The sequence below is a fragment of the Lynx rufus genome, unplaced genomic scaffold (genome assembly GCF_022079265.1).
Source record: "Lynx rufus isolate CCGP_SWC_20201006 ecotype Redwood Valley unplaced genomic scaffold, mLynRuf1.p SCAF_1, whole genome shotgun sequence".
In the NCBI taxonomy this organism is placed as follows: domain Eukaryota; kingdom Metazoa; phylum Chordata; class Mammalia; order Carnivora; family Felidae; genus Lynx; species Lynx rufus.
The window spans coordinates 66,521,788-66,547,051 of NW_025814823.1; the positions used below are offsets into that span (position 1 = coordinate 66,521,788).

The 25,264-nt window shown below is 40.1% G+C and overlaps 1 protein-coding gene across 1 annotated transcript in view; it reads left to right on the forward strand.

Annotated features, from left to right (window-relative positions):
* The window catches only part of GPC6 (glypican 6), a 1,113,953-nt gene that overhangs the window by 1,007,498 nt on the left and 81,191 nt on the right, over positions 1-25,264 (forward strand). Inside the window, exons 5-6 of the mRNA XM_047083452.1 lie at positions 1,876-2,006; positions 19,771-19,914. Of these exons, the coding sequence (XP_046939408.1) occupies positions 1,876-2,006; positions 19,771-19,914 (275 nt within the window). The remainder of the gene's footprint in view (positions 1-1,875; positions 2,007-19,770; positions 19,915-25,264) is intronic.

Consider the following 25,264-nt stretch of genomic DNA (forward strand, 5'->3'; position numbering starts at 1 on the left):
AGGTCACGATCTCGCGGCCCATGAGTTCGAGCCCCGCGTCGGGCTCTGGGCTGATGGCTCAGAGCCTGGAGCCTGTTTCCGATTCTGTGTCTCCCTCTCTCTCTGCCCCTCCCCCGTTCATGCTCTGTCTCTCTCTGTCCCAAAAATAAATAAATGTTGAAAAAAAAAAATTTTTTTAAATAAAAAAAAAAAAAAGAAAAACCTGAGATCCAAGACGGGAATCTGTATGTTAAAAGTCTAGGCTGTGTTGCCTAATATGGTAGCCAGCAGTCTCAAGCAAATTTTAAAAGTATATTTAGGAGAACCTGGGTGGTTCAGTCACTTAAGCCTCCAACTTCGGCTCAGGTCATGATCTCACAGTTCATGAGTTCAAGCCCCGCGCTGGGCTCTGTGCTGACAGCTCAGAGCCTGGAGCCTGCTCAGATTCTGTGTCTCCCTCTCTTTCTGCCCCTCCCCTGCTCGTGATCTGTCCCTCTCTCTCTCTCTCTCTCTCAAAAAGAAACATTTAAAAAATATGAAAATTACATGTAAATTAATTAAAAGCCAACTAATTTATTAACAATTTAATTCTCCAGTTGCACTAGGCACATTTTAAGTTTCAACAGCCACATAGTCCTCATCACATAAAGTTCTACTCGACAGTCCTGGTGGAGGCAGGCTACCAAGCTGTGCCCTGAACGCTAAGACAAAAGCGAGCCAGTTTTCATGTGTCCGTAGGAGTGGACATATGCCCTTCACCATAGACCCTGAGAAACTCTTCATCACCAGTCCCTTTTATACACCTCACTAGACTGAGGCCAGGTAAGCTCAGGGTTTTTTCCCATAGCCATTCAGCTAGTTAGTGACAGATGAAGGATGAGAACTCAGGGCTACTAGCTCCTAACACATAGCTCCTGTCAACATGTCACTATTACCATCTTTTCCAGAAAACTAAAGCTTCCCAAACAATACTTCAGTTGAATTCAGCTCAATTTTGTTTCACAGACATTTTTGGATGCTTAAAATGTGATAGGCACCATAATAAGCCTTGAATATACAAAGCCAAGTAAGAGATGTGTCTCTGCCCCAAAGCATGCCTAAGTGCTAACCCAGAAGGGCATCCGAAGTGGTGTGATAGTACAAATCAGGGACAGGTCTGTTCTTGGGAAATCTAGAAAGGTTTGAGTAGGGTCTGGACCTTTGTGCACCCAAATCCATGCGTTAGCACTTCTTCTTTAATATTCTCAATTTTCCCCATCCTCCAGGAGAAAAGAGGCTAGATTCCATTTTTTTTTGAAATCTACTTGATCCCTGACCTAATTTTGCTTTGTTTCTATTTTTGTTCTTTGGTTTAACTTCATGTGGAATACTAAGATACCTTCAACTCTTTCAATATGAACAAATTTTCTTATTTTTAAGCCTGGTTTTATACATGTAAAATAATTTTAAATATTCAAATGAAATTAAATAAAATACTGCTTTGGTATTTAGTCATCCACCCCATTTTTGGACTACATAAAAGCAAATAAAAATTTCGAATAAATGGGGAGCACCTGGGTGGCTTAGTCGGTTAAGCATCTGGCTCTTGACTTCAGGTCAGGTCATGATCTCACAGTTCATGAGTTCGAGCCTCACATGGGGCTCTGTGCTGACAGTGGGGAGCCTGCTTGAGATTCTCTCTCACTCTCTCTCTCTCTCTCTCTTTCTGCTCCTCCCCCGTTCGCTTGTGCACCCTCTCTCTCTCTCTCTCTCTCTCTGAAAATAATAAATAAACTTTAAAAATAAATTTTGAATGAATGATTATTTTTCAACCAGTTCTGTTGGAAATGTTTAAACACAGGCTAATGACTTGGAGCTCTGTGCTCTCCTATAATTCATGTTCCTGTGTTTTAACAGATGCAATGCTCTTGGTGGCAGAGCGACTGGAAGGACCATTCAACATTGAGTCTGTCATGGACCCAATAGATGTCAAGATCTCTGAAGCCATTATGAACATGCAAGAAAACAGCATGCAGGTGTCTGCAAAGGTATTTGCATTAGTCATGTTTGTACTAATAAGGAAAGTGCAGGAATCTAAAAACGAAGTAACTAGATGTGTCGACTGGGATTATGATGTCTAATACATCCTCAGAGAGCTTGTCCTGGTGAGCTACAAATTTGCTATTGCATTCAAAATGTCTACCAAAATGGCATTGAGAGGGGAAGCAATCTTTTATTCTCAGCTACTCAATCATGAAGTTTCAGAGAGTCCCAGGTATATTGACTAATCCCTCACATTTGTGAGCAATTTGGGGGGAATTTTCTTTTTAATATGTTTGAAATCTCTGCACACCGTCAGCCTGTTCTCTCTCTAGGAACTTCTAATTATATCTTCAGCTGTGCAAACCCAGCAAATGTTCTATATGTTCCGTCGTAAATAATTAAACATTTCATCTGACTTCCTGTTTTAAGACTATGGTGTAACCTTCATTAATGACCCTTTAGGGGAAAGTGCTCCTTTGTATGAAGTCAAGCACACGTTAAAAGAAGAAAAGCTCATTTTCATAAATCATATGAGACAGAGCTTCTGGGTTTGCAGCTGCAGAGACCCCAAATGCCAGGTGCCCAATTTTTATTTGTCTCTGCTCAGTTGAAGATAAGCAGGACCTGCATTAAGCCAAATGAAGAAGTTTGCAAAGGGTCTCCAGCCTGTCCCTTCATCGCCCCTTTTCACCCACAATGGCGACTGCACAAAGCCCCTATGTGCTCTTTACTGGTCTCCCTGTCATTAAACACCAACCAAATCTATATCAGTCCTTTGAACCTGGTTGGTGACTGAGTGATTGCATTTTAATTGAAAGTCGTTCACGGAAAAATAGGTCAGCCAAAGAGATGCATGCTTAGCTTTCTTCGATTTGTAAAATCCTTTGTGAGATTTCAAATATAATCAAGGAGGAAGGGGTGTGTGATGGGGAGAAATTGCAGGGCAGAAAGCCAGCCATGGAATCAGACTAGGTCTCCTTGGATGAGTGTGAATCAAGCCAGATTTGGGCTTTTCAGGGTGAGCTGGTAGGAAGCGGGGTAAGAAAACATCTGGCCTGGGTCCCTTTCTCTCTGTCCTTGAGAGAGGAACAAGCCAAAAGTTGTATAGGCCTAGATCTGGCTTTTAATGAGCTTTGGGGGAGCCTGTGTCAAGGAAGATGCTCCAAATCACCACCGCCTGTTGGGGAAATGGCACGTTCGGGGGTTCCGCAAAAAGCTATTTTCTTTCTTTCCTGGGGAAACAAATCGCAATCATTTATTCCTCTCAAATCTACTGCCCGGACGGGGACTCATGTTGTTTTGAGAGGTCACTAGCTCAGCAGTGCTTAAGTACCAGAAACTGAGGTTGCTAATATTCAAAACAGCCTTGCAGGAGATGGCGTGAGTTGTACACTGACAGATGTGTCTGCAGTTTGAGACCATCACACTTCTTAGAAGGATTTGCACTGGAGCGTGTGCATTCGTGTTCAAGTTACTCTATTAAAAATTCTCGAAGAGGTCAGATGGACTCTCTTTCTTCCCAGAATGTGGATGAGACATTTTTGTTGAATTTGTCCAACTACATTATAATAGTAGGGCTGTTAATAAGGGATGTGCTTTTAAAAAGACATATTTCTTGGTAAGAAATGTCAAAATCAAGAGTAGAAATAATATAGGGCATGTAAGAGGACACTCACCTTAGAGGATACAGCATAGCAGGTCATAAAATAACAGTACAAAAAATGTCAAAGGGGCTAGAAAACGTGTATCCGGTAGTCTTGACACAGGGCAAAGGGGAGGGAGTTAAGGAAGGGGAGAGAGGAGAGGTTCTGCAGGAAAAAAGGATGGGAGTCAGGCTACCATCTGGAAGAGGGTTTGAGGAAGGACCAAAGCCAGCCTCACACACAGGGGAGAGGTAACAGGTGGTTGGAACTTGGACACATTTAGCAGGAAACACCAATAGGATTTGCTGAAGAGGCGGATATGTTCCTAAAGAGGCTTTATTGCATCAAGGGAATGGAATTTGGAAATAGGTAGTTTCATTTTCCATATAAACCATATCCATGAAATTATGAATGAACTAAAGTCTGAAATCTACATTCTTAGCTAAGAACTGGAGGGTTGTCTTTTTCCTATTTCAGAGGCCCCTCAGTCACCCTTGATAGACAGTGACAAGGAATGGAAGTTCTAGATTTCCACACTTTCACCACAGTATTTGCATAACGAGACTTCCTTGCCTTCTGATAAGGCTTTGAGTGAAGCCAGAAGCTATTTCCTAATTGAGGGTAGGGGTGGGGGGTGGACAGACATCCTGAGAGTTGTAAAGCTCACAAATTAAAATGACTTTTTACTCCAGGATATGATTGGCAACTTCTCCTTAGAAAATCATTGACCTTATTACACCAGTGGCTGATAGAAGTCATTCCAGAGCCTCTTTCGGAAAAGCAACAGTATTTATAACTGCTAGATCATATGTGTTGAATGCTTACTGCAAGGGACTGCACTGGGCTTTATATGGTTTATGTTATGCAGTATTTATAACAATGCTTGTGATGAGATAGAACTCCCCCCCTATTTTCCAGATAAGGAAACCAAGGCATAGAAAGTTTAAGTAACTTACAAACCCCTCATGGTGCATGAGGGGTGCATAGAGGGTGGTCTGGTGGCAGAAGCCACTTTGCCAGATCACTGCGTTACAACGAGGAGGGTGCCTCCAAAGCCAGTCTCACATAAGGGCGGAGTTCAGCAAATCTGTGCTGCATAGACCAAATATTAAGAGAAAGTTCAGAGACTTTCAGTAATACCTTCATGAGAAGCCGAGGAAACAGGGTGGCAAAGCCAGAAGGACTCAAGTTGTCCGTCTTTCTGTCCGATTCCCTTCAAAACGTACCTTGCGCTTCCCACCATGCTGAATTCTCATGAAAGAGTTCTCTTGTCTAACCTCATCACTCATGGCTTCCAGCCTTTTCTCGGGTTGTGATAGTACAAAGTATAAAAGACTACTCTTGTCTCCCTTTTGCTATCTGAAGGCGGAGAGGAACACGCAGCAGTTTCAGATAGGAAATTTCCCTCTCTAATGGTTCTCCTCCTATCTGTAGGAGGGAACAGCTCATGCAGTGGGATTTACCGACCAATGAAAAGATCTGTTCTCACCGAGTGTGCTGGTGCTCCAATCTTATCTTAGATCTGTTTTTACAGATATTATCAGATCCTTTTCCTCTCCTATTTAGCCCACAGCTAAACTGTTACCTGTAAGGGATACTGACATTCCTTTCAAAAAAATACATTGGCTAGGGGCGCCTGGCTGGCTCAATCAGAAGGGCATGCAACTCTGATCTCAGGGTCATGAGATTGAGCCCTACATTGGGTGTGGAAATCACCTAAATAAATAAATAAATAAACTTAAAAAAAATACATTGGCTATATGAAGTTGTATGATCCAGTTATAATAATTTGGGAATAGCATTATGGCACTTATTTCAAACTCTTGGTTTGTATATTCTTTGTATAATATCATATGTTATATAATATATTACATATATCATTATATGTGTATATATGTGTATATACACATTTAAGTGTTTTGTTTTGTTTTTTGAGAGAGAGAGAGAAAGAGGTAGAGAGTGAGCAGGGGAGGGGCAGAGAGAGAGAGGGAGACAGAATCCCAAACAGGTTTCACGATGTCAGCACAGAGCCCAACGTGGGGCTCAAACTCATGAAACATGAGATCACAACCTGAGCCAAAATCAAGAGTCAGATGCGTAACTGACTGAGCCACCCAGGTGCCCCTGTATATACACAGTTTTAAAGACTGGAGACAAACGCGTGTTAAAATTTGTTTGGTTCTTTTTGGGCGAATAATCACCTAGTAACAATGATAATCATCATTGCCACCATTAGTTGAACACCTATTATATTCATTCACCAAATACCCTATCATATACCAAGCCTGAAGAATGTGGTAGAGGACAAAATAGATCCTCTGCCCTCATGTCAGTCTCTTTCTAGATGCTTTACGTATTTATTTCACATCCTTGCTGCAATCTTGTAGAACATCTATTTCCTGATTTTATAGGTAAAGAGTGTTAAATTTACAGAAATTAAGTAGCCTGCCTAAAGTCATGCAACTACCAAGTGGTGAGCTGGGATTACTACTGCAAATGGTCTGATCCAAAGAAAGAAGACTTTCCCAGTATGCCACTATTTCCTCAGTAAGTGTCTTCCCACCTGGTCTAGACATAATTCAGCCCTGGAGGAAACAGCCTTCGCACGAGAGGGCTATTGCCCAACACGTACCACAGGGAACCTTCTGATGAGAAACACATGCTGTTAGTTCTTCAAGCCCCAACCAACCAAGCTTCTCACATTCACCAATTTAACCATCTTCATCACAGACAGGAAAGCACCCTTATTATTCTACCGCTTCTGTTACCTACACAAATCAAAGAACTTTGCAGGTTTGTGGAAATTCCCCAAGGGAAGGGAGAACAAACCTTGCTGAGTCCATGTGTTGATAGTCTCCTTCTAATCCTATCAGGGAAAGTGGAACTGATCTCACTCGATATAATTTAACTGCATTAGGAATAATTTCAAACCTAATCCAGGAAAAGATTGGTTTGTCAGATATAATCTAAATTAAGAAGGGAGCCATTAAATTCCAATTGAAACCATCCATTCAATTAATACTTATTACAGACGAGGGTAGAACCCATTACGGAAGAGCAGGGTGGCCTTCAGGTACTTAATTTTCTCACGACAACTCTTTCTGAATCTCCGGCACAAATGAAGATTTAAAAAAAACCTAAGAGGACAGAAAAGAGAATATAATAACATCTGCCTCTAGGTAGTGGGTCTTAGTTTCCTCATCTGTGAAATGAACGGTTCTTTGAAATGTGCTTTTCCAGTTCTGCACAGTTTACAGTGTTGTGAACATTATCTCTTTATCTCTTCACTACCGGTTAGAGTTTCCTTTCTGAGCATCCAGATATTTTTCTTGGGATCTTTTGTTTTTCAAAACATTCAGACACCAATGATATCACATGTGGAAACTATCTTCTTTCAGATATGAAGACTCTGTTTAGAATTTAGCTCAAATAAGTATATTTTTATTCCAGTGGTGTTTATATTTACTTTGAGCTTCTAGATTCTGTGTGCACTTCTTAAGGCAGTAAACATGATATTTCTCGTGTTGTGGTTATTTGCGTACTTACCTTCTCCTTCCAAGATTAAAAATTATTTGAAGACAGGAGTTACATCTTATTTGTTATTACATTCTTTAGAGAGTCATCCTATCACAACATTGTATGCATGGAAACCACATTGTATTTTGCTGAGCTGAATTTGGAATGTGAAAGTATAATGCCACAGAGACTTCAACAATAAAGAATAGAAAACACCTTAAAATGTATTTGAAGTCAGTCTAGTATTCTTTAAAATAGCATAAATGTGAAGGGGTACCTGGATGACTCCGTCAGTTAAGTGTCCAACTTCGGTTCAGGTCATGATCTCACGGTTTGGTGAGTTCAAGCCCCACGTCAGGCTCTGTGCTGACAGCTCAGAGCCTGGAGCCTGCTTCACACCCTGTGTCTCCCTCTCTCCCTGCCCCTACCCTGCTCGCACTCTGTCTCTCTGTCTCTGTCTCTCTCTCTCTAAAAAGTAAACATCAAAAAAATTTTTAATTAAAAAATGAGGATGCTAGTAGTACCTACTCATAGACTTTTTTGAGAGTAAAATGATGTCATCCATGTAAAATGCTTAGCGTGGGATTTATCAAATTGAAACCACTTGTACAAGTTCAATGTTTTCATTGCTGTTATTGAAAACATCTATGATGTGTAAATCCTAAAGAGCATTGATTGGCTCTGTGGTTTTGCCTCCTCCATGATGGCCCGTGAGCTTCTCTTTAACATCTCAGATTCGAAGAGCAGGATGTGATATATACACCTACTCTGAAAGTCACCTGTGCTCGGTGTTATTTCCAATGGCAGTGAATCTCCTTGAAAGGGACACATATTTTGGCATGGCCCATGGCATGACATGGCACTGAAGAAATGTCTAATGAACAAAGCCTTCAGGAGGAAGGGGCTTGGGGAGAAGAGTGGGGTGGAGAGAGGCTGTCAGCAGCTTACTCCCTACCTGGTGGTCGCACCAGTGCCGATACAGCAAAAGGTTTTAGAAGAATGTCACTGGCTTTTGCCTAATATCACATTATTCTTACATTAAGGGAATAATTGGCCTGCTGCATTGACAAGTGGCTGAGTTCCTTCTGCCTGATTTCTGAGGAAAAAAGCAAATGGCTATACTATTTATTATAAAGTTCTATTTCTATTTCTTCTTCGGGTTTTTTTTAAATGTTTATTTTTGAGAGAGAGAGAGAGAGAACGCACAAGCAGGAGAGGGGCAGAGACAGAGGGAGATGCAGGATCCATAGCAGGCTCCAGGCTCTGAGCTGTCAGCACAGAGCCTGGTGGAGGGCTCGAACTCACAAACCGCGAGATCATGACCTGAGCCAAAGTCAGAAGCTTAACCGACTGAGCCACCCAGGCACCCTGTTCAGTTTTGTTTTTAAAAGAAAAGAGGGAGTCCTCAATGATGTCTCGATTCAGAATATTCAGAAGAGTTTCTCTGGTTTTTCAAAATTTCAAAGTTTATATTCTGCCTGTCAGCTCTTACTTATAATATTTCACCAAGAAACAGTGACCTCCTTGAAACATCTTTTATTCTTTGATTTCTCTATTTCTACACAGAAAACTAGAATCTGTTCTATTCCTGTTTGTGACATCACTGGATAAGAAAGCCAGATTTTTCAGATGCTACATACAAAGAAAAGAAAGGAAGGGGGGAAAAAAAGACACCTTTCTTATAAAGTAAAATGAAGGTTCGAGAAAAATGCCTACAATGCATTAAAAGAAACGCATCCCAAGCAAACTAGTTTTAACTTTCCTTCCATGTACAGGGATTTAAAAAAAAAAAAAAACTCCCTCCTTTTGATGATAAAGGGAAACTCCTGATTATCTCTAACCTTTGGAGATTTATCTTAAGATTTTCCTTCACTTTAACTTCAGGGCAAAAGATGAGAAGATTACCTTTAATGAAGCTTACTCAAGAATAGGTAACTGAAACTCAATTCAGTTTTTTAACATTCAGTGCGTTCTTAGAAACAGAGGAAGATACCCTCTCACTCGCCTGAAAGAAAGTCTTCTTCCAACATCCTCCTTAGAAGGGAACTCCTTAGAACTTCGAAGAGAACTCCTTCCTTAGAATCAGGCTTTCCAAGGGCCACGGATGGTCGTGTTGAGGAATTCAGTAGACCCAGTGTGACCCATATACAGTCATCCCCGGCTCTTAGTGTTGCCCCCTACCCAGGGATACACCGTCCTGCTGGCTTCAGAGAGTCAGTGCCCCAGCCATCCTACGTGTATGCATAGGAAGGAGCTACCGCTGTGTGTTTACAGTAACTTGTTCTGCCACCAATGTTTGAATTATATGGCTTCCTATAAGTCTTTCTTCTAACATGTTTTGCAAGTCTCTTTCATTTCACCTCATTATCCCAGAATAGATCTTAAAACACCAGCCTAGATGCCTTACAAAGTGAGAATCAATCATTTCTTTATTAATACACGTGACCTGTTAGCTAGACGAAATGTCTTTAAAACTTGGGGCGCATGGGGGTGGGTGAGAAAAAGAGCTCTTCTGCAGAAAAGTGAGACCTCCTTGGACACAGTGTTCTGACTTTGCTACAGGGACGGGAGTAATTTCCCCCCGAATCTCTCCCAGCCCAGACTGCTCTCCGGATCATGCCTGTTTATCCAAGGGTCAGCCACATATCCCTACCTGCCACCCGCAATAGCGCTATCCAAAACTGTACTCGCGTCCTCCCAGAAAGCCTCCCTCCCCAGAGATGGTGCCCTCTGCCGCACCTCGTCCTAGACAGAAACCCAGCTGACTCCTCAACTTCCCCTTCTCCCTCGCCATCACAGTCGGTCTATGATGGACCCCACTGATCAGTCATTCTAAATCTCTTTTGAATCCATCCACCGTGGCTCCCTTCATTTTATCATCTCCCATGTGGATTATAGCCTCCTAATTTATTCCCTGCCTTAGGTTTGGCCACGCTCTCATCTATTCTCCACAGTCACCGGATGGATTGCTAAAAATGCAGATGTGTTCACATTACTCCCCTGCTCACCAGCTTTCCATGGCTCTCAGGTGCCATTAGACTCAAGGCCAGACGTAGCCCAGCACAATGTTGTCCTTAGCCTGTCTCCCCAGGCCACCACTCACCACTGTCTCCACCTGGAATTATTGAAGCAAATGTTTATTGAGCATTGATTATCTTCCGAGCACCATACTAGATGCTATCGAGGTGGTAGTGGATAAGACCAATCGAGTCTGAGTCCTACTAGACGTTTTAACATAGGAAGTAAGAGAACCTCTGTATGTGCCACACATACAAGATGGCCCTGGCTTTGTTGTTCAGAAGAACCATCCTCTGTCACCTCCATGCTTTTGCACAAGCTGTCCTGTCATCCTGGAACATCCTGTCCTCTCCACCCCGAACACCAAATATGCACCATCTTCCAGTATTTCTGGCACATTCCAACTATTTCTTTACTTCCTGGGTAAGATTCAGTGATATACTGGCAAATGCTTGTACAACCAGCTCTCAATGCAGTAACCATGCAGTTAACCATGTAAATGAAGTTATTAACTATGCAGTTAGTTACTAAGCATGTAGTGTTTGCCAATTTCTGTTGTGTAAATATTCCCACCATGGTGATTTCATGCTACCAACGTGATGTCACTGAACACAGAGTAGCTCACCACAAGGTAACATTTCCCCCCTTTAGTGATACAATTAGCATAAATAACCTCAAAGGTATAAGTAATAGTAAGTAATTAGGAAGTAATGAGTTTTGAGTATATATTACCTTTGTTTTCAACATAACGTATACAAATTTCTTTAAGTTTCTACAGTTTAGCTTTTAATAATCACTGTTTAATGACTGGCTTGCAGAATTCCTGAAAATTTAACAAGTGGTCTCCGTGAGCCCATAAGAGCCAGTTCGAACATAGCACTGCTATTCTAGAAACCCTTCTCTGACCCTCCATTCTGGTTAGTTGCCCCTTGTGGGTGCCCCCATTGCATTTATCATGATGTAATTGTCCAGTTTCTTGTCGGAACCTTCATGAGAGCAGGGGCATGTCCAGGTGGCACCTATGTCTGGCCATAGTGACACTCAATGAATATTGTTTGTGTGATGGGTTGAATGGATGATACAGAGCCAGGCTGATGAAATCTACACATGTATGTAAATTCAGCAAAATGATCTTAAAACTCATAAACAAAGGGCATATAAAATAATCATTTAGCCAGGCCAAGAAGGTTAAGGTCTCTTCGTCTCCACTCTCAAAATACGCTTTGTTCGGTTCCTTGTAATTCTTCCCTACTAACCATTTGGGAGAAAATGTTAAGGTGTTCTGCTCTTTAAGGAAGGCAAACGCTTCAAGGGAAAAAAATCATCTTCTCAAGCAAATGGAACGAATTTGCTTTTATTGAAGAAACAATTTTAAGACGTATGCAAAACATCTGACAGATATTCTGGAACCAAGCTGCATAAGCATTGGGAGTAAATTTTTAAAACCTTAAAACTGACATGGTAGCTGGCTTTTGAAAATTGAAGCCAGTGAAAAGCAGCCAAAGCTGAAACTGATGAGTTGACTTGATTCAATATAACCCGAAATTCTCTTCACGGAGTCCTGAGCTTGCCCAGGGACCCATGTGGAGTTTGCCAGACAACTTGGCCAAGGGATCATTGTAATCAGTCTTTAGGGGGAAAAAAGCATGAGTCAGGGACCAAAGAAAAAGAGAGGAAGAGAGAGGGGAAGGAAGAGAGAGAAGGAGGGGTGGGTGAAAGAACACAAGAAAAGAGCAAATTGTTCTGAGACATTAGGATGAAAACATGTTTTCTTAAAAAATCAATCCATAAAGAGAGCTGGCAAACTAATAAAACAAAAGAAAAAGAAAAAGCCTTGATATTTGAAATGTTTGTGTAATGAGCACAGTAATTTTATATATCAAAAGAAAGAAGTCATTATTAAAAGTTTTCGGTTTATATTCAGGAAAAGTCTTCGTGGGATATTAGCAGAATGCAAAAAACATTGTGCAATGAGGCTCTAGGGTGTCAGTTTAGTCTTGTGTCATGGTGATGATATGGCTTTTCTGGCTATGACTCTTAATAAACTGGGGTTTAAAAAAACATTTCAACTTATTCACATCTATTTACTAATGAGAGGTGGACAACTCCTGCACACCCATTTCTATCTCCAGATTATACTTCTTTGAAAAAGGACCCCAGCTCTGTGCTGACCCTAGACAGTCAAGGACAGGGAGACCCTTCAACTGCAGCCACGGGCAAGTGGCGATGCTCAGAAAGGGATGCTTTGCAAACAGCCTGATTTGCCTTCCACTTTGCTACAAGCCACAGCCATTGCTTGAGACGTGAGCCCAGTTTCCTCTAGAACCTGTGTCTCTTAGCTCACCCAACCATTAATCAGAGAGCCAAGCCTGACTATTATATACACAGGGTCTTAAGCTCTCTAATTGGATTTCCAAGCACAGTGGGTAGCTGTTATCAAGCGATCAAGGAACAGGGTTTTTTTTGGTTTTATTTATCAGTTTAAACAAAGTTGTTGATTTGGTTTTGCTTTAAGTTGGCACGGTAAACGGAATAAGAGAAATATCAAATGAGTTTTTTACACAGACCCATGATTCATTGTTTTTCCTGAAGTCCAAAGAAAGAAATGTTAGGCTGATTCTGGAGAGATAATGATTCTTTGTGATAAAGTATATAAAATACATAGCACAGGGTCTGGCCCATCATGGACATTCAGTAAGTGAAAGCTCTCTTTTCCTTTCCAGTCTTGTCTTACAGAAATCTGTCTGCTAATTGCCTTCCATAAATGTTTGCAAAAGGGTGAAATTACAACTAAAAATTTTATTTATCCATAAGCTTTCATTCCCAGGGTTTTTTGTTGTTGTTGTTTGGTTTTTTTGTTTTTGTTTTTGTTTTTTTAAGAAAAGCATGTACTGTGGGGCTCCTGGGTGGCTCATTCATTTAAGCATCTGACTCTTGGTTTCAGCTTAGGTCATGATCTCACAGTTCATGGATTCAAGCCCCACAATGGGCTCTTCTCTGACAGTCTGAGGCCTGTTTGGGATTCTCTCTCTCCCTGTCTCTCTGCCCTTCCCCTGCTCATGCTCTCTCTTTCTCAAAATAAATAAACAAAACAAAACAAAAAAAAACCACATACTGTGTGCTAGGAACTCTTGCAGATTCTGGGATTCAGCAATGAACAAAATATTTAAGATCCAATTCTTCATGAAAGATTACCCATGCATCACTCTGCATAATCCATAGATTTGATTTGTTATCCATTATTGTGCTATTTAATTGCTAAAATATTACTTCAATAATATACCTTTCTATGCCTCATATTTTTAGTGTCTTTTCAAAGCATCATATCATTCTGTCTTCCCAGCAGCCATGAGAATGGGGGAGAATGTTACTCCAAGGTCATACAGGTTTAAGGAGAAAGTCTAGACTCTCGTTCATGGCCTTTCTCTTAGGCCACAGCTGTCTCTCATGAAAACAATGAGACATACTTGGACAAAACATATGTAAAGCCCATGCAGATATGATAGCTTCTGTTTCCTTGGGAACGACTGGGATAGATTTGAATTCCCCAAGTGGTCATCTAACAAACAGTTCACTCATCAACACTGTAATTTAAATTAGAATCTCGTAAGTAAATAAAACATTACTTACTCTCAAAACACCAAGTCCAAATAAATCTAGGTAGCATTAACTGCCACCCATATTAATATGAAAGATTAGAGTTCTGTTTGCAAATTTTCAGAACGATATATGGGAATAGCAACATCCCACCACAATAAGAACCCACTGAGCAGAAACTGAGAAGATAGAATTTTTTTAAAAACATAGGAGCCGAGACAGGATTGATCGGCAGCCGCTGCTTATCAGGTCACCAGTAATGACTTTTGTGGATGTATAATCAACCTGCAGAAGACAAAGAGATATAGGTATAAAGCTACGGATGCTTCTGGAAAAGTGCATACCATGTTGTTTTATTTCAAGGGAAATATGTTAAGACGCTGAGATGTTCTTAAGGGAAAACAGCTTATATTTTAAAACCTAAGACACGGCACTCAAACCTGTTATCACCACACCTTCCTCTCTTTCTCACCTCTCGGAAACAATAAAATGTCTCTTCTTTCAGAACTTTGTAGCTTTAACGTCAGCGTCTTTAATCTCAGAATGCCAGCATACTTCTGAGACATTATTTTAGTAATCTTCTTAAGAGAGAGAATTCATAAGGCAGATATGTTCCCAAACCCACAGGTTTTGCAAGCCCGCTAAGCATGAAGGAAAATTCTGTTGTACATTTGTGGTACCTGTCTACACTGGGACTGCCAGCTACTTTTCCAAATTACAGCGGTCCCCCCTTATCCATGGTTTTGCTTTCCATGGTTTCAGTTTTTCAGTTACCTTCACTCAAATGCGATCCCAAAGCAGATGACCTTCCTTCTGACCTACCTTCCTCTGTCAGAAGGCCACCACCAGTCTAACACCATGTCACAGCGTCTGCATCACTCATCCCACTTCATCTCTTGTAGGCATTTTATCCTCTCACCTCATCACAGGAAGAAGAGTGATACAGTAACAGTAAGATATTTTAAGGGGGGGTTCCATGTTCACATAACTTTTATGATGGTCTTTTGTTACAATTGTTCAATTTTATCGTCTCTTATTGTTGTTTATCTCTTACTGTGCCTAATTTATAAATTAAACTTTATCATAAGTACATACATATAGGGAAAAAAATGTATATATAAGATTTGATTCTATTTATGGTTTCAGGCATTCACTAGAGGTCTTGGAACATATCCCGCATGGACTGTATCTAATTATCTATTACAGCATCCCTTGGAGGAAGACAGGCAGATGATACTGATTCTGTTTCTTCAAGGATTAAAGCTTATGATTTGTTCCACAAATGTGGCTTACCTACAACTGTGCTCTCTAGAAACTTCTCTTCTGTTGTAAAGAAAAAACCATTAGTGACTTAAAACAGTATTTCTTCCCTTGAATTAAAGGTAGTGGGGGGGAGGCACCTGGGTGGCTCAGTCAGTTTAAGCATCTAACTCTTGATTTTGGCTCAGGTCACGATCTCACGGATTGTGAGATCAAACTCTGCGCTCTTAGCTCAGAGCCTGCTTGGGATTCTCTTCCCTCCTTCTCTGCACCTCCCCCATGTTCTCTCTTTCTCTCAAAATAAATAAATAAACTGTGAAAAGAAAAAAGGCAGCAAGGGGTGCAGGCATTGTTGGCGGGAATGTAAATTGGTGAAGCCTCTATAGACAATACAGAAGTTTCTTAAAAAATTAAAAGTAGAACTACCATGCAGTCCAAGAATTTCACTTCTGGACATTTATACAAAGAAAATAAAGACACCAATTTGAAAAAATATACATACCCCTATGTTCATCGCAGCACAATAGCTGAGATATGGAAGCAACCCAACTCTTCCTCAAGAGATGAATGGATAAAGAAGTTGAGTAATGGAATATTACTCAGCCATTAAAAAGAATGAGATCTTGCATTTGCCACAACACGGATGGCCCCAGAGGGATTATGCTAAGTGAAATAAGTCAGACAGAGAAAGACAAATGCAACCATATTATTTCACTTATACGTGCAATCTAAAAAACCAAAGAAGACAAAACAGAGGCTGATAGAAAGAAGAAATACAGTTGCTAGAAGGGAGGAGAGTGTAATAGGGGAAGAGGCTTGAGATGTGCAGACTACCAGTTATAAAATAAATAAGTCACAGGGTTGTAAAAGACAGCACAGGGAATATAGTCAATAATATTGTAATAATTTTCTATAGTGACAGATGGTAACTAGAACTATTGAGGTGATCATTTTGTAATGTATGAAAATATCGATTCACTATGTTATATACCTGAAAGGAATATAATATTGTATGCAAATAAAATTCAACTTTAAAAACTTGTTTTATCTAAAAGGAAAAAGAAAAAAGAAAAAAACGTAGTGGAGGTGGAATGGATTCACAAACACCTCTAAATAGATGCATCTAATCTAAGGGTTACATCTGAATCACTTCTCTGGGTTGGTTAGAACACCCTTCACAGCGTATCCTGGGGTGTGTTCCCTGGAACACCCATCTTGTGAGAATCTCCTGCGCCCTCTGAGGAGCCAGAGGCCAAATAATTTGGGAAACACTGCAAGTGACCTCCTCTCTTTTGATGAGTCAGAACACGCATTCACATGACAAAGTTCTACTATGTACCTAAGTACCTAATTTAACTTTGACACATGGAATTTACTGCATATGTAACAACTGTTAACAACCCTTGGAAGTGATGTTTTGTGGAAAACATTTAAGAAACATCAGCCCAGACATTTTTTTCCCCTCAAATCTACTGCCTCAAAAAACAAAACTTCTAGAAAGAAACCGATTGTAGAATAACATAATTAGCTAATTAATTGTCAAGCACTAACTTTTCCAAACACCGTCTTCTAGTTTCCTGCCTTATGTATTGCATTTTATCATCGCGGCCTATCTGTATGGTGAATAATAGTATTATTCCCGTCTGACAGAGTAGGAGACTCAAGTTCAGGGAGGACCCTGAATGTTGGCATGGCACAGGGCTGTCCTCAGCCCTACCTGCCACCTGGCTACATGCTTGCCCTTGGTGAGTGCAACAAGGCTTTAAATTTCGCCTTAGGCTGATGATCCAAATCTACACCTCCGCCCTGACCACTCCTCTGAATCGAATTCTCATGTAACCTAACCTCATTTAGCCTCTCACTTAACTGACTCACATTATTCTCCTCTTTCTTCCCTTATTCCAAATGTCATATACTGGGGTACTCAGACCACCAGGTAAAAGGCTTATTGGTCCTTTATAATGACGTAGCCTTGGGCCTCGTGAGCCACACAACTTTGTCTAACTAGACCGCTGCTATCGCAAGCTCAGAAAATTGTCTGAGACGGTACAAATGTCCTGCACAAGACCTCCTTTTGTCAACCATCCCATGAACCCCATGTTTGAGAAACATGTTGTCTCACTAACAGGTTGCATGGATCAGAAACAGAATCACTGATTTTCACCTTATTGTTCATCTCAGTAACATGACGGATATATGTTGTTTAAGATATAGTCGCTGCATTGAGAATCAGGCAGGGGAATTTAATCACTCCCGAGCAGTGACAGGGTGAATGGGTGCTCTGGTCTCCTTTGCAACTGTTCCTTTCCGGTTTCTTGAAATTCCGAAAACCAGCCCTTGACCCCTGGGCATGGCCCCTCTACGTGGAAGGGTCTCTTTCTGGCATTTCCTTTTTTCCTAAGGGTAAAATAGAATCTGTGTTGAAGGTCCTTCAAGATTCATATCGTGACATATTGCAATGGATTTTTCTGTAGGTCTCCAGCTGATGACGGGGTGAGATGTGGCTTCTGTCATAATTACAAGTCAGTATTTTCTTCAGTTTGGGTCATAGTCTCAGCAATTTCTGCACTGAAGCCACCTTAAAAATATAAATAGCAAAAAACTACTGGGCTATGTTGACTTACTCATGTTCTGTGATTATAATTAACACTCTCAAAAAAAAAAATCAAACAAGTGGTAAGGTTTTCTGTTATGATGAAATATCTCCCCTGGGGCCCTAATATTCTGTCAGGGCATTTCTTGCTCCTTTGATTTAATTTAAACCAGTGAGCCAGATTTTTCCCAAAGGGCAAATTAAGAAGGTCTGTTAACTCTTTCAGTGCCCTGCTTCAAGAAATTCCAGCAAGGCCATTAGCGTCGTTTTGCCCTAGGCTTTACACTTTCTAAAAGTCAGCTGTCATATTCAAAGGGATCCAGAATAGCACAGTCAACAAAACCCTGGAGCTTTGGAAATGTTAATACCCTCCATCAGCAATGACCTTGCCACTGGGAAGTGATTGAGGCACTAGGGAGAAAAGGGCCCACTATCTTTACCACATGAGTTTACACCATCAACTTCAGAAATTGTGTGAGAGAAGAATAATCAATAGTGTGTTAAGACCAGTCTCGAAGAATGGCAAGACAAAGTGCGTCCACTCTGCAAAAAATGCTGAGCCGAAGGAGAACTTTTGACTACAACAGAAGAGGAATTAGCTGTAGTGGTGGAACTGAATGAATTGTGTCTGGAGATGGGATTTGTCATTGGGAGTGGCACTGGAGAGCTGCGTACTTCAGTAGAATCCCATAGTATGCTTGATGAAAAATGCTTATTTTAGAGTTAACGCAGAATCAAGTAACAAAACCGAAAGGAATACGTTCTAAACATACCCAGGCAGGTTAAGAATTAGCTGACGTAGAGATAGTCCCAGAAAGCTGGCCCAAATAAGTATCTAGAAGTAGAATCACCTCCTGTGTAAAAATGGAAGAAAAGTGAAGGTAAACTTCATCAGAACTTCCTGAAAATGTTGCTATAGTTTCTGTAATTCTAGTGAAGGGATCATCTGATAACCAGCAGATAGTACCAAGCTTCTAAAAACAGCCAAAAAGAAGCGTCCTCACCCCACTGTGAGTGAAATCACTGTGGGAAAGAGCCGGCTGCTCGGTCCCTAAGATCATTACAATGAAATGTTTGATTTCCCACAGCAAACCTAATTGTGACATGAACAGCTGTCAACAACAAAATTAGAGAGAACTATCATTACAGGGATTTCACCACATGGGCTTGTCCTATTTCCACACCATTGCTCCAGAGAGAGTTTTCAAAGAACTCTTCCAGTAGAGGTTTTCATTATTCAGAGGGGAGTCACTCAACGTTATTTGGCCTTATATGCTCTACAGGAAATACACTTGTCACCATAACAGGAATCCCAAACGGATATTTACTGAATGCCAAATGCAAGTACGTGAAAATGTCTCGGACGCAATTCATTCAATCCTGAAACCATCCTGTGACGTAACGATTATAATTCCTTTTTTTTTTAATACGGTCAGTGTTTGTTATTTGTGGTATTTATGTTTCAGAAAGTTGCTACAAATATTGAATTAGCAAATACTGAACTGATGGAGACACAGGGCTAGGCACCTGCAGGCTTTTAGTCACCTTTTGGTCAACCAACCAATACATAACCTTATTTAAGTTTATATTTATTTATACCATAACTCCTGCCTGAACAAAGTTTATCTAACACACATACTTTCTCCATTTGGCACGTCACAGCCCCTTGTGCTCAGGAACACTAAACCCTAAGCTTGGGGGGCATTTAAACAGGGAAGTTGCCAAGTAAAAGCACAAAAATGTGAAAAACGTGGCACTAAATAGGCCACAGAAACGACACTTGTTTTCAGCATGAGAGCTCAGCCGAGAAGGCAGAGTGTCACCTTCTTCGGCCTCATCTGGGTACATGCATATCGGGCCACTCTGCCCATGTCTGCAGAAGCACATGACTATTGATTTTGGACTTACACAGTAATTTTGCAAGTAGGCAAATTCACAAATAGAAAATCGGTAAATAATGAGGATTGACTGTATATATTGAAAATAAGAGTCAGGCCACCCCATATCTGTCTAGTCAATTCTTTCTGTTGTATTAGTGGTTGTAGTTGTTTAAGTTTAGAGATACGTTGCATGCTTCTACACCAAGATCTTAGAAAGAATCTCATTGTGTAACTTCCTTGACCTTTCCAATGGTTCTTCCAGGTCTTTCAGGGATGTGGCCAACCCAAACCTGCTCCAGCCCTCAGATCTGCTCGCTCGGCTCCTGAAAATTTTAATACAAGGTTCAGACCTTACAATCCCGAGGAGAGGCCAACGACTGCTGCAGGCACAAGCTTGGACCGGCTGGTGAGTTCTCTGGGATTGATGGCCATGGTGGGCACTTCCTGTTACCAGGGTTATTCTTCAGAAGACGTGATGGGACTCTGAAAAAGTTGGTTGTAAAAATCATCTCATTCTTGTATCTGCTCCTGGTCTTAATTAGAATATTGAAAAATAATGAGATCTTCCCTTTAGGTCATGAATTAGATTATTTAAGGCATCTTATCACTATTAATCCACTCATGCAGTGGCCAAATTTTCAACTTCATATTTCTTCTGCAATATTAATCTGAAGACTAAGTTACTATATCTTCCAGAGATATAATTACAATAGCGCATTTCTTATTCCTCTGCTTCTGTTATTTATTCATTTATGAAACAGTGTGATTTTACTATGCATTCTCGTGTATAAAGTTTTCTGTTTGAAAGACCTTGCCAAGAGACCCCGAGTCAATGTTACTACCATTTTCTCTTTATTGTGTGTCTTTAAAAAGTTGGAATCCTTAGAAACAGTCACTCTTTGATCCACTTAAATGTGTGTCAGGGGACCGAAAGATATCTACCAGCAAAGCAATTTACTTGGAGAATACAACCATGAGCATAGTAAACACAATTTTTAATGTGTTTTAAAAATCAAGTTTTGTTGTAAAAAATTAAAAGCTCATAATTTCTAAGAAATCCACCCAATTATTTTCAATGTAATTTATAGTACCATGAACAATTTATATACCTGTAATTTTTAGTGTTGTTAATGTCATTTTGCCAATTATCTTGATGTAAAATTAACAGATAAAAACCCTAAGGTCATAAAATACTTGAACCACATCTGATTATGTCATATAAACTCAGATCTCAAAGGATTTCTGGTTATGAAAATACTTTTATTAGTCACTGTTAGAAATTACTTTATCATTTTAGTTAATATCCTTCTACAGTGTAGAACTCCTAAGATTAAATTGGTTGAGTTTGGCCTCCAAGTAAATGCATCTCAGCATCTCTATCTATAAAAATCATATGTACTTACAACATAAAGCCCTAGTCACAAAGCGCCAAAGTGAAGGGGCAAGTGAAGTGAGTAGCCACTGAATTACGTTATAAATTTATTACTGTTTGTTAGCAAATAAAACCCCTCTTAAAATTACTCACCTTTCTTCTTTTAAACAAGCAGTTAGATTCCCCTGAACAACTAGCCAATTGTTTTAAAGACATGATGGTTACCATTAGATTCCATTTTCGAGTTTTCACGTTACAAACTTCCGTATGTTAGGATCCTTTTAACCAAAGCACAAATGGTGAGTACGGATTTGAATTCTCTTTCTTTTTTTTTTCTTTTTTTTTTTTTCCATTTTAGTTGGCTCTAACTTAGTTATTGGAGTAATTGAAGCTTTTTGGAATTTTCATAAACTCTCATTTAAGAACTGGGGCACAGGGCAAGATGAATAAGTTCTAGCGATCTACTGCACAACATCGCACCCACAGATAACAATTCTGTGTTGTGCACTTAAAAATCTGTTAAGAGGGTACCTCTCACGTTAAGTGTTCTTAGCACAATAAGGTAAAATTTAAAAACAATTTGGGAACATTATGCACTTAGTTAAATTTGCATGGAATTTGATCCATACAATGATATCTATGAGTACTAAGTAATGTTTTTCCCGTTGAAACGGAAGCACAGTTTTCTCTCCTCTCCAGGAGAAATAAACACACACAAAACAAACACACACTCAAACAGGGGAAGTAGAGCAAGAAAAACATTTTTCTCGAGACAGCAGTATGTGTGCAATTGTAGTACAGCCTAAATAAAGCGTCCGTGCCTTGCGACGTTCACATGATGTTTCACATCTGATAGAAAATAAAACTGGAATTTGAACCTTTATAAAGGAAATTCATTGATGATCATCAAAATGCCCCAAATGTAAAGGTCTTAAAGAGTATTGACAAATAGCAAGCTATTTCATGCACCCCCCAAAAATGTATTTTAATCAATTTTTTTCTGAAAAGAACGCATAATGGTTAATCGTATGAACATGAGTTAAAACCAAGGACCAGACAGACTGCATAAGGACCAAATTCAGTGCATAGGAATTCAAATCAATAAATCGGTTTTATTCTAAAATGTTCTCTGACAGCACATGCTTAGCTCCTCATAGGTGTGACTTTAGGCTCTGTAAGGGAGAATGGCAGGTTTATAAATGTTTTATTGAGTTAAATTCCCAAATTCTAAGAATTAACAATTTGTAATTCACAGCCAGCCATTAGCCAACCTGGAGCTACATCCCAGTCCCTGAGGGCAAGGGGCTGTTTCCACATCAAAAGGAACTATACAGGGTTATTCTTGAGAAATACAAAGGAGGCCCAAAGCTAACATCAGAACTTTCCTTTGCAGCCCTTGGCGCCCCCAAGGCTTTCTTCCCTTTGAGGGTTCAGTGTATTTCTGAATAGTGGATAGGTAAACCGGTTACCTTAGATGGACTGGTTGTGTGACAACTTCTATGTCAACAGTCAGACAAAATCTTCTCCAAGATACAAGCACTGGTGAACTCTCTTGATGGGTCTGCCATATATTATAGCCTATTTTGACTGTTTATAAACAAGTCTCATGTCATCTACTCCTGTTTTAATTTTCTCCTGAAAAGATGTTTTCTGAATATTTATAAGAAGCATGTGTCCCAGAAAAGAAGGATAATTGGAAAAGACTTCCCTTAATTTCTCTAAGTGTTTCAGCAAAGAAAATGCTTCAAGGACAGCATCAAAAGAATATTCCAGTCACCCCACTGCTTTTGCCAGAGTGAAAATAACTGTAAAGCTCTTGGAGATTTGCTTCTTACTAGCACTTAAAATGAGTACCTCTGTTAATTAACTTTGGGATCTTTTGGTAAATGTTCTTATATCAGTTATGATAAAGCAATTTTTTTATGTGAACTGGCAATTATGGGGTTTATTTTAGAAATAAAGCTCCTAACCCCAACCTGGGCAAGCTGTTGCTAGAATTTATATAAAATAATTAAAATAAAACTCTCTCTCAAAAATCCATCAGTTCCATCATTTAACCTCCATTAGATTTGTAAGGAACTTGTAAACTCTTTTATATCACTAGGACACATTTCCCTTTGTTCCTCTAAAGTTATATGGGCATAAAAGTCAGTCTAGGTAGTCAATGACTTTCAGACATACTACCCTCAAGTTATTTTTATTATCCAATAAGGAATGAATGCATTCGTATAAATTCAGCTGCTGATGGAAAACTGACTCATGAAAGACAATCACAGTCCTTCCTGCCAACAGCCAGGATTTGATGAAGATACAAATGCCATCAGCTAATTTGGTTAAGAGAGTGGTCGCATGGTCACATGTGTTTCCTGTTACCAATCCCCACCCTAGTGTCTCTCTATCCGACCTCCTGTTACTGATTTTCAATTAAGTAGGCCAGAGGTGGTTATTTGCAAAAGATTGGTTTTCTTCCTTTTTTTTCTTAAATTTACACTTCACGAATTCTCTGACATAATTTGACGTGAAACTATGAATGTTTTTAAAGAAACTTCCACTGGAATGTCACTGGGGGTACAGATTATAAAAATGCATCAACCAAAAGCGGTCAATTTTGTAGATCTGAGAATACAGAGATACTTCAGAGTATCGTCTGTAAAAGACAATTAATTGTACAGTGCAGAAAATCGAGCACAACGTGCTCTGTAGCTCCTGGACACACAGGGCAGGGAGTGTCTGTCATGCACTCCAGCTAATTCATCAGAGCAAAATATACTTTAAATCGTGTGTCTTAGAGGAATATATTTTATAAAAGTAGATTTAAAAGGAAAAAAAAACAGACGTGGAAGTTAATTCATCAAGTTGGCGATGGTTTAGAAAAATGAAACTCCAGTAAGTATTCAACATCACACTGTGCGTACAGGCCTCTCAGATATTCTTCTGGTCATTCTGTGGGAGTTTGGGGGGGGGGGGCGGGGTGGTGGAATACCAGCCTACAAAGTGAAACGTTGTACCTATGCTGTGCTATTATGTATAGAATAATCTCTCTTTCTTTTTCCTTTAAATTTGTTTTCCTCTTGCTTCCCAGAGGATTGTGTGGAGGACAATGCAACATAGTGTAAGCTTTGGTCTTCTTTTTTCGTACACTCATCCTCATTTGTCTTTGTATGGTCATTCCAGAGAGCTCTTGAGAAATTCCTCCTCCTCTTCCCCTTTCCAAGTTGTCTGGAGTGTGTTGAACACTGCGAATGACCCGCGGGTTTAGCCGCTTTCCTCTCTGCCTGGTATTTATGGTGAATAACCATTTTGGGATTCTCTCCCAATGGCAAGGTTTTCAATCTTAGCTTTGTGTTCGACTAACTCGTTTGGTGGCTGATTTAAATTCTATCCCAATGTTCAGACTATGTGTAGTCTGCCTGAAAAACTAGTTCTTCCCTGATAGAATATATTGGTTTTTTTCTTCTTGTGCTGAGCGAATAATTACCTCGCTGATAATAACAACAAACCAACATCAGCTCTCATGCATAAGGAGCTAATTTTTCCATCGGCGAACACAGAGAACTTAGGGGGTTAAGAAATAGTTTGTGGTGTAGGTTGTTTACTCTTTTTTTTTCCTTCCTTCTTGAAGTTACTGATGTCTCTTAGAGCATCGGAATGCTGGATATTTTTTACTACAAAGTGGTTTTTGTTGGGGCTGAGGACAGCACACCCAGGTTATCTTACCTGACTTTCTATATTAACCATAATAATCAGATAGTTAAGTTCTCTAATCTGGTTTTCATACTAGTATCCCATACTGATAATACCTTTTAATAAAGTGCTGAACCCTGTGTAGCATTGTGGACCCAGGAGTGAAAAGGACTGTCCCCTGATGGGCACATGTTTATCCATGCAGCACGCCTATGACATCGTGGTGCTCCCTGCCTGCCTGGCCTTCAGTTCAGGCCTGAATTGCTCTGTTAAAATTCATTTCTTTAAAAGGAAATTGTCCCCTGAGTAGTATTCCCATTTGTCATCACAAACTGAGCCCAGGGCAGTTGGAATGAGAAAAAGAAAGTTAGGAGGTAAATCTGGAACAGGACCACTCTGGAAGAGGAGACCTTAAAGAAGGAACAGCGAAGACAGATGGCTTAAGGCCTCCTGATGCTAAATGGAGAGTGAGGGGAGAAAACATCACGGGTAGGACAGGTCAGGGTTTTATTAGTTTGGCTCATTTGATAAAATTAGGGTAGCTGCAGCTCAGATGGTATGTGCCTGCCTTTCCCAGCACATTCTCCTGATCGCTCCAGGTTTTCCAACCCATCTGATCTCCTTATCTGATGGTTAGCAGGGGCCTTGCGGCTTTCCCCCAAAGGGAATGACTTCCTCGAACATATTGGAAGGAAGGTAA